This window comes from Adiantum capillus-veneris, chromosome 29 (genome assembly GCF_014529385.1).
Source record: "Adiantum capillus-veneris isolate H3 chromosome 29, ASM1452938v2, whole genome shotgun sequence".
NCBI classification, from domain to species: Eukaryota; Viridiplantae; Streptophyta; class Polypodiopsida; order Polypodiales; family Pteridaceae; genus Adiantum; species Adiantum capillus-veneris.
The window spans coordinates 121,137,739-121,148,085 of NC_140959.1; the positions used below are offsets into that span (position 1 = coordinate 121,137,739).

The 10,347-nt window shown below is 43.1% G+C and overlaps 1 protein-coding gene across 1 annotated transcript; it reads left to right on the plus strand.

The window, feature by feature from the left end:
• Nucleotides 1-601: 601 nt before the first annotated feature.
• Nucleotides 602-8,145, plus strand: LOC147419859 (uncharacterized). Its single transcript, XM_086505349.1, has 6 exons — nucleotides 602-1,711; nucleotides 2,583-2,688; nucleotides 2,978-3,095; nucleotides 3,432-4,229; nucleotides 4,311-5,685; nucleotides 5,862-8,145. The coding sequence occupies exons 1-6, from the start codon at nucleotides 1,606-1,608 to the stop codon at nucleotides 6,284-6,286; spliced, it is 2,928 nt and encodes a 975-aa protein (XP_086361475.1). The 5' UTR covers nucleotides 602-1,605; the 3' UTR covers nucleotides 6,287-8,145.
• The last annotated feature ends 2,202 nt before the right edge of the window (nucleotides 8,146-10,347 follow it).

Sequence of the window (10,347 nt, forward strand, 5' to 3'; positions counted from 1 at the left end):
AGACACAAAATATTAGCAATGTCCAATAAAAATTATTCACATGGGTTGCCCACACTTGGCCAACAGGTGTGAGAGACAACGTGGACGTATCCTATCAAAAAAGCATTGCTACGCCCAAAAGGCAAAGGACAAGATCATTTGCAACGAGCATTGGTAGTTTGGCATGGGTTGAACCATGAGTTGAACCGCCATATGTTTATTTAGCTTTTCCAAGGAACTCAAAAGGGTGGGCTGAAAGAAGGGAATGCCCCTGACCACTAGGTGTCTAAGGTCCCAAGTTCGAACCTCAGTGGCACTTCTCTATCTTTCAAATTCAATTGTACCTCAAAAAGAAGGGGGGGGGGGTAGACCCAATGGCCATGAAATAGGATGGATGAACAACCCTCTCTCATTGCTGTTGTTATTGTCATATGTGATTGCTAGGCCTACCTTAACCTCTCCAATTGGCTTCACAAAAGAACAAAGAGAGAAAACCATAGAAGGAAGATGGGGACTCTCCCTCTCCCTCTCTCTCTCTCTCTCTCTCTCTCTCTCTCACACACACACACACACACACACACACACACACACACACACATCAATCTGTGTGCATTGTGCAAATTAACAGTGCAAACTTCAAAGAGTTTGGTTGCCTCTAGGCTCTTGTGCCAAAATAGCTGTTAAAGTTGTCACTTATGTAGGTATTTATGGAGCCTTTAGTTGCCCGCAGAATCCTTGCAGAGTCTCTCTCTCTCTCTCTCTCTCTCTCTCTCTCTCTCTCACAGATTCTCTGCCACAGATGATAGATTCTCTCTCCCTCTTCCTTTCTCTCCCCCTCTCGATGCACCGCGCTCCTCGAAGCTTGAAAATTGAAACATGGGCTGCGTGGTTTTCTCTCTTGGGCAAGGCTCCTCACTTCCTCGTACAATTTCATGAAGCAATTATCCCTACCCGTTGCATTCTCTCTCTCTCTCTCTCTCTCTCTGAGTCTCTATGGACATGGCGGCTTGCAAGCTCGAGGCAAGACGTCGATAACCCCAGGGGCCAGGCTGTATAAGATAAGGGGGCAAGGGCCCGAGAGAGCCACACCATTGTCAGCTAGCTCCATTGGAATTTGGCTAGAGCAGTAGCGCCCGTGTGCACTTATAATGTACTTGGAAGTTGGCTTGCTACACCGGCTCTACACGTGCGATTCTCCTTCGTGAGCTGGGGCTGCTGGGCTCTAATTGCTGTGGAGAAGCACGTTGCGCCCATCTCTCTCTCTCTCTCTCTCTCTCTCTCTCCACCCACACACACACACACACACACACACACACACCCGTCTCTCTCTCTCCCTTGCTCTGCGTCACACATAGCTCACATACACCTACAAGCGCTTGTATTAGCATCCGTGCAGGTGAACAAGAGCTGATCTTGGGGAAGGCAGCAGAGAGTTAGTCCTCCTCTCTTTGTCTCTAGTTGCTTATATCTCAGCCAATGCCGAGCTCGGAATGGCAAAATGCAGTCAGACGCGAACACACTTGAGCTGACAGGCGGCATTGCATGCAAAACAGATTTGATGTGTTGAAAGCTCAATGAAGGGAGGCTTCAGGCACATTATTCTCCCATCTCATTAATACAAGTAGCATGGAGAGCAGTCAGCCGGAATCCGAGAAAGGGCTGACGCTGTTTCAGCATTTGCGAGCAAGGGAGCATCGAAGATATCTTGATAATTGCAAGGACGATATTGAAGGTACTCTTAAGTTGCTGGTCTCCTGTTTAGTTCACAGTTATCCGAATTTGTGTTTCTTAAGCTGGACATTTAATGGAGATGAATATTTCTTTATGCCATGCTCATAACATTTGTAAATATTAGCTTTAGCACAGTAGTAAGGGCCATGAGTTGCTCCGTTCCACATTTACATTTAGCTGTCGAGGTACTGAATGAATGTTAGCGCGGTGGCGATGATTACCGCTGTCTGCGTGTGCAAGCTCTTGACCAACATGATATGTACTCTAGAGAAGAGAGCAAATTGGCTTATGTTCATGCTTCAATCTCAGGGAATCAATACAAATTTGTGTACGAAATTGTACGACACAAAGTTGATGAGTGTTAGTAGTAACAGCTCTGCATTCCTTCTGTTTCTTCATGGAATGAATGGAAAGAACAATTCTAGCTCATAAGGATAGAATAGTGCTCCACATATCCCGGTTGGTAGTGTGAATTTCCCAATTAACATTGAAAAATCTTGGATATGATCATGTAATTTTCCCAATGGATGTTGAAAAGTTCTGGTTATGGTTTCATTGAACGTTGTTTTTCCAGGGGCAAGTTTTTGGCATTTTACTTCTTTATCTGATAAACACCTTCCTTTTTTGGTTTATCCCTTTCCCCCCCCCCCCCCCCCCCCCCCCCCCCCCCCCCCCCTCTCCACCCCACCGGAGCTGCCCCCAAGCCTCGAGCAGTGATACTCCATAAACATAACCAAATTGACTTAGAGCCCATTTCAATCATTAACACAACAAATTGACTGACATTTTATATGTTTTCCCTTTTCCTTTTTGTGGCCTAATTCTGTGATATACCGAAAACTAATTGGTAGGGTTGTGTTTTGGCTCTGTAGAGATCAAGTATGAAGATGGGCTCTCTACTTTCCGCATATCGGAGTCAACTCCTACGAGAGGAGGTGGATTACTTGTTTATGATGCAGAAAAGAATGATTATGATTGGTGAGTTAAGCTTTAATGAAACTCATCACCCTAGTTGAGGAAGGCAATGCTTGAGTGAGAGTTGTCATGCTTAGTATCTGTACAAAGGATAGAAAATGCTTTTTGAAAGGTTTGCTTGCTCAATCCTTTTGTCAAGAAGAGGTGGAAAGGGGCCTCCATCAATAGGTTCAAGCATGTGCTATCTTCCTCTTATGCCAACTCTTACCAATAGTCAGAACATTTTCCCTTTTGAGAACTTTTCTTTTTTCCGAAGTGCTATACGAACTTTCATGTCTTTGTGTTCGAGCAGGCTCCTCACCCCGCCAGGAACTCCGTTGTTCCCTTCTTTGGATCAAGAGACAGCCAACCTCAACCTTTTACAAAAGCCACCTTTCACGGGCTCAGCATTGCCTTCTAAAGCATTGAAGGTAATGTTCATAATGGTGTCTCTATTGAAACAAAGTATCAAGATTAGGGGACATTAGTGTTTGTGTTGGATAAAGGGCCATGGTGCCCGAGCCTGGACATGGCCAGCCACCGACTCATTACGAACCTCACCAGCCATTCTATTATTAACATCTCTACACAATTGAGTAAGAAGCCCACAATGAAGCCTAGCTACAGTGATTGCAGGACCCCTCGGGGCTCCGCGCACCACAAGTGTATTAGTCTATTTTGATAGAAGCTGCATATGAAGGGTATTGGATTGTCTTCTTGAATGTTTTTTTCACTTATACACTAAACTTTTGTGTTTTGCTCTTTAGGAGCCCCCTTTGAAGAGCCCTTCCAAACTTGGATCAAGAGGAGGAACAGTTGCAAGGACCATTCTACATGCAAACCTTAGTCCTCAAAGAGCAAAAGTAGCTTCACCCTCAAGAACTTCAACAAGCTCAAGCAAAGCTAGATCACCATCTCCATCACCCTCTTCAACTGGATCACATCCAAGTAGGAGAGCTTTCTCCCCTCGCAGATCTGTAACAACCACAGGTCAATCTCCAGCAAGGGCAAGCCAGTCGAGGTCGAAGTCATCAACTTCATTGGTATGCCAAGACAACATGTCTCCACTGTTAGCTGGAAGGAATGGCTACTCGGCCCGAAGAGGTCCAAGGCGATCGCTCTCTCCAAGGTTAAGCCCATGGGAGCCTGTTATGGAGGCATGCTCGACCGACCCTCCCCCCAATCTTCGCACATCCCCCTCGAATAGATCAATTCAAAGAGGCAATGTGGAAGGGTCCCGGAAGGGATCAAGTTTCAGAATTGGTGGCTCCTCGCTGGAGACCGTATTGAACTGTCAACGACCCAAGTGGAGGACAATGTCTGCAGATAACATTGAAAGCTACAGACTCTCAACTAAGCCTAAGCCAGTCAGCAAGGACTCCCCTGATGGAAAGTGTGAGATTGTGGCTCGACGGAAGTCCAATAAAGGCATCGGCATCGCTGCAATATCACTAAGTGAGGATAAGCAGAATGGCTCTCATGCAAGGAGACAAGCAATAGCCAGCACATTGAACAAAGAGGCGATATCTGATTTTGCGAATGGGAAGTTAATGGGGCGGCAAACGGTATGAATGCATCTGTGCATTAATTCTGCTTTTTAGAAAGCCAGAAGAAAAGGCTGAATTTCCTTGTTTGATTGTATGTAGACTACTGGAAAGAGCTTGCACAACATGTTTCGGCCTTTGATGTCAAATGCACCAGCAACATTGTATCATAAAGCCAAGCCTGAACCATCAAACAATGAGATGAGCAGGGCTGTCTCACCATCAAAGTCATGCAAAGGCAGCTCAAAACAGCATCTAAAAGGATCACCTGAAATTCATTGCAGGCAACAAGGCCAACTTTCCCAAAGACATGACACCAGTGTGGATACTGGGCCTAGAATGGTGCATTATGGTTTGAGAGAAGCAGATTTTAGGTGCAGGACTCATGATTGTGAGTGCACTTGTGAAGAGGCATCTGTAACTAAGCCTGCAAAGGAAATAGGGACAGCTTGTGCTCAAATTGGGAATCAAACGTCGGTGAGTGATGTTCAAATTGGTAGAGAGTCTCAAACTCCTCTACCTGCAAAACCAGAAGCAGTTGTGGACATGAAGAACTTGAATTCTGTCATTCAAAATAAAAGTTTGAGTTACGGTACGCAAGCATTTCCCGAACATATGTACGCAGGTGATGATGCCCAAATGCCGAGTGTGAGGTTGAGTAGACCGCAGAAGCTTATCGAACATGGCAGAGTCGAGGAACAGATTTTGCTTAGCAACAAGTTCCACATATTTACAGGAAATAACTTCAACAAAGATTGCATGGAATCATATAGTGAGAGGCTCCCTCCTCAAGTTTTCAAGAATAAATCCAGTGGTTCTCAAAATGGCACGCGCTTACCTGTCCGGAGGCAGCTTTCCATGGGCAATGCAGACATGAGTTATGGAACTTGGAATAAGAAAAATGCAGAGAGTTTTGATATTTCTACATCTGATTCTTACAGTTGCAGTGAGAGCTTGGATTCAAGCTTTCTTGATAATCGTACTGAAAAATTTAGTGAGGATCTCTCAGAAGTTGACTCTATGTCTCACACAGGCTTTTCCAATTCAAGCTTGAGTGCAACGATTCACTCAATCCACAACCTTATAAGCCTTGAAAAGCTGTCGTCAGATATTGGTGCCGAGCAAGACAAAGTGCTCCACTTGATGCCTCGCAACTATGGGGGTTCAAGTTTGGATACTAGCTATTTCCTCAGAAAACATAGTGATAAGAAGCAGGGTATGCAAGCTCGCTCGGAATCGATGGATTCTTCTCATTTTCTCGACAGGATGTATGCGTGTCGTAGACGCAGCTTGGAAAATGTTCACAGTTTCATTCAAGCTCTTGACTTGAAACAAAGCCAGATGTTGTCAGCTCAGCCGCTCGTTATGGACTTACATGGCCAGTGTCCGGCAACTAGGAAAAATTTCCATGGGGAAGGTGGCATCGTCGAAGCAAGCAAGTCTACAAGTGCAGACATGGAGGAGACACAAGATTGGGGTAAGGCAAGTCTTTTCCAGCACTGTCAGAATCCTATATGGCTAAAATTGCGATTTGAGCCATACCAACATCTTAGTTTGCACTGAGAGTTGATGTATAACATAACATCTGCTCTGCTTCTGTTTAAAGACTTCTCAATACAATGCTGACTAAAAGTTTGTAACTCTTTTGTGCAGACGCAGATGAAAGTTGCAAGCAGCTGCAGCCACAAACTCCATCATCGCCCTTAAAACGCAATGTGACGCTCGAAGAAGCAACAGACACTATCTTGTTCTGCAGCTCCATTGTTCACGAAATTGTCTATGAAGCAGCGGCATTGGGCGAGGAGAGGTCGAACATGAATTCAGAGGAGGCTACAAAAGGATGTGGCCTCATGTGCAACGTAGACAGAGGCAGAGCGTCTCCATGTTGGAGTTGGAATCCAAGAAGGCGTCTGTTGCCCACCAATGTGGTACATAAGGTGAATGATCTGGAGCCACAGACGCCGGTAGAGACAGTACCGAGTGTTGATGGTCGCAAGGGACCATCATCCCCACACATAGCAGAGGAACTGCAGCAAAAGAGGGGAAAGAAATCCGGGTTTTGCTGCTTCAGCCCATGAGAGAGCCGGAAGGTACAGCATCTGTATAGAGCTTTGGAGTGGAGCTCTCATCAAATTATTCCACTTGCACGCCCCCTGCCTCATCACTGGAGTTGAGAGAGAGAGAGAGAGAGAGAGAGAGAGAGATATGTGAGCCTAACCATCTTTTTTCTCACGAGCCCGGCGCGGCCCTGCCAAGGGGGAGTTGATTAAGGGAGAGGGAGAGAGATTCCATTATTGTGATCGGAGGTTAAATATGACTTATGTAACCAAAAGAAATGTGCCTTGGAGGGATGGATTGCCCATGGCTTGTTGAAGCCTAGTAACAAGGCAATTAACAAGCATAGGGGCATCATTAGTAACATTAATTTACAAGCATAGGGGTATCATTAGTAGCCTGTTCATTAGCAAAATCAACATTAATTTCACTCTCTTCACTATTGTGAGCCATTCTAACAAATTTTAGGTGTAAAATTTTTAAGTGTACTTCGGCACTTCAAGCTCTAGTTGCTACTCCTCTTAACCCTTTAGAAAAGCACTCAAGCTCCTATACCCGTGGCTCGAATATCATTAATTGCAAGGAATAGAAGAGAAGGTCTTTCACCACCAAAACAGCATTGGCTCCTATCAAGCTTCTAATAGCTCAATAGTGGTTAAGCCGTAGGTAAGCCCCATAGGAGTCCACTATTAAAACCATAGCTCTAGATGGTGATGCCCCGTTATTTGCATGAAGTAGGAACACTGCAAGGCTGAAAAATTCGATACTACTTATTCAATTGCAATTAATAATGCCAACCATTCATAGTTAGCTTGAGGACCTCTCTTCTTGAGCAAGAAAAGAGAAACCTTGTGCTCTGATACCAATGTAACATTCAATAGTCTAGTAACTTGTGTGTAATGGAAAATAGCATAGGTATAGTGAGCATTTCATTAAGAATAGATTCCTAATGAGCTTAAGAAGAGTATTTGGATGGAGAGCAACAAAATGAGCATAGCAAGAGTTCTTGGATGAAGAGAGCAATAAAAGCATAACACCTAGTTAGATTGGCATAAACAATACTTCGAAAAGAGAGAAATTTAGCTATTGATAATAGTTGAGGACCGGATTTACATGGAGCCAGTGGTCCCCCTTCCAAAAGGCTTTGTATTACAGGTTTCCCCCATCAAGGGAGACATTTTATAATACAATACTTTGTGTTCTTTCGATAACTTGCTAGTGCAATGAAGATGGAAGCTTCAAGCACCAAGCTTACACCTGTAAAACACAACATCAATTCCCTCACGCTCCAGACCCAAGACCTCACACACCTTCAAAGATGGTGAGAGCTAGCGGGGTATGAGAGTAGATCTAGAGTAGATCAAGACGTCAGCTCAGTTAACAATAGTCCTCTCTTCAAAAAAGGATTAGGCTTTGTGAAACTCATCCTTCTGCCATAGAAGCATTAAGATTAGAATAAAGGAAGTATATTGACTTTTAAACAAATGGTAGATTGTATCCTGTAGACCCCATCACTAAATACATCCCACCATTTTTCAATTGTTCTTCATTGATGAGATTTGTAGGCTATACACAAAACCTTGTAGTAGAGAGAGACATTCTTAAGCTGGAAAACCATTTGCTACTACAATAGAAGAAGTCTCTTAAGCATTAGCTTCAAGAAAGCAAGGACAAGATAAAGAACCTTCAATCATTGCCAAATACAGTCAAATGAAAGAGGACAGAGCTTGGGCCAGTAGGAAAAATGTGGACTCTCAAAGGGGCCCTATAAGGACTTTGGCTTTCTCTCTCTTGTCCAAAACAGGTGCACGGTAAAACTTTTACAAATGAAATCAAAACTTGTCGGACATTTTTGGAATTAGAATGTACTCATTGAGATCTATCCATTGATATACAACATGCCATCATATTTCTTATATGCTAGAAGATTCCATTTTTTGATGTGACAACTCTGTCTTATAAATGGAATCTCTCTCCACATTTCAACTTCAGTGGGAAGGCCATAACTTCTAGAAATGAGCTCCAATTTTGTCAAAGTTTGGGGATTTAGAACTTACTTTCTAAGATCTTTCCAATGATATATTGGTTGATAGGGTTTTGACAAACCGATCATGGACTTCATTGGGTTGCCCACTTTGGACAAGAGAGACAAAGTCAAACATCCTTATAGGGCCCCTTCGAGAGTCCAAATTTTCTCTATTGTCAGACAAAAACAAAGGAAGTTGAAGAATATTGAGAGTCTCAAACGAGGAGGTGGAGGCTGCATAAAAAAAAATCAAAGCAGTGAGGTAAAATCATTTATTTTTTTAAAAATCAAATTGTTATTTGTCTTGCAAGTTGGTATCTTTGGGTGCTATAGTCTTTGTTTGTGTTTACCTCCATAGTTCACCTAGACTATTCACAAGGAAATACGAGAGGTGCAACACAATCATTTTGTGAAGTGATTCCACATAGGTTGTTGCTGGTCGATGAAAGAAGATTTAGGGTTGCTAGGTGGAAATGCATCAATGGATTTTTGCAAAGTTCTACGTTGGACAAAGATGAAGTTCAAGTCACTATGGAAAAAGTTGAAATCAGTAGGGCAGGTTACTGAAAGCTATTCAAGCTCATCAATAGAAACCTCAAGCAGTCGAGAGTGAAGTGGTCCTTGCTACCAAAGCCATCAGTTTTTCAAGGCTCAAAATTAATTCCAAGGTCATGGAGATGCTTGATGACCCTTTCCACATCAACGACATATGTGCTGGTAAGAAGAAAGACCTCACATTTAACTCTTTCAACAATGTGTTCTTTGACTTGAGAACTTTGCAGACGGAAATGATAAAATTCTATGATCTTCAACATACCGAGGTGAATGAGCAAGCCATTTTTGTCATCAAATTAGATGAGAGTGAAATTGTGAAGGGTAGAAAGCTTGAGAGAGTATCAATAACCCTCATGAATAGAGCTCTTCATACTAGATAGGGAAAAAAAAACCTAAAAACTTTAGTGTGCAACGCTTGAATTGAACGCGAACTTTGAGGTGGATGATTGTCCTCCCACTCGACAATAAAGGGTATTGCGGAGCAGTGATGTAAACATAGATAGCATTGGAGGTAACAATTTAGTGGGGTGCAAAACAATTGGAAGCCATGTAAATTTATTTTCTTTTACCTATGGCCCGTGGGCCAAGGGAAATACCACAATTATAGTTTTAATGTCTTTCAACATAGAAGTCTGAGTATTTCCATTTGTTGTAAGGGTGCATTCCATACTCACCGGGCGTCGCCCATCATGCAAACTTATTCTTTAATACATGAAAAAGTAAGGAGCAGTGGTGTATTATCCACTATAGCTCCACCCACACTAAGCATACACTCTCTTACACATTGTGCTTTGTACTCACACTCGCACGCATCCCCTCCGGTCTCACAAGTGGTATCAGAGCATGGTGGATCTCTCGGATTTGACGGCGACGCATGCACGGGCTGAGCTAAGGCTCAAAGCCTTGCAACAGATGATTTTTAGAGTTCTGGGGTAGCTCGACACTTAGTTCAACAACTCGACACTCAAATGGGAAAGAGGTTTTCTTGGATCTCTTAAAGATAGTAAATATAAATCTATCACATAATTAATAATCTTCATGCATTTTATAACAGAAGCATAATTTTTTTCACCTTCTCCTGGGCTTGTCATGGATATCTTACAGAGATGAACACTTCAATGGTACATGGAGCACACTTCTAGCCTCGTATTTATCTTCCCTGCAGGAAGTATCTCCAATCAAGAATTCTCTCTCTCTCTCTCTCTCTCTCTCTCTCTCTCACACACACACACACACACACACACACACACACACACACACACACACACACACACACACATAAAGAAAATGTGTCCAAGGAGGAGGTGAGTCCTTCAAGAAAATAAGGATGCGTGATCTATGAGGCCGAGTGGAAATTGAAAATATGCTTTTGGAATTGCAATGGATACCCTTGGAATGAGGGGGTTGGCATTGATGAACTAACAAGCAAAGCTAATGTTGTACTTCTTGTTGAAACTTGGGAGCATGATACACAAAAGATTAACGACTTGGAGGATTACAATG

Bases quoted from the DNA above. Each gene is read 5' to 3' on its own strand.
- LOC147419859 (XM_086505349.1), top strand. From the start codon at position 1,606: ATGGAGAGCAGTCAGCCGGAATCCGAGAAAGGGCTGACGCTGTTTCAG. The intron at 2,689-2,977 runs GTGAGTTAAGCT...GTGTTCGAGCAG, and splicing joins GAAAAGAATGATTATGATTG to GCTCCTCACCCCGCCAGGAA. The intron at 4,230-4,310 runs GTATGAATGCAT...GATTGTATGTAG, and splicing joins AGTTAATGGGGCGGCAAACG to ACTACTGGAAAGAGCTTGCA.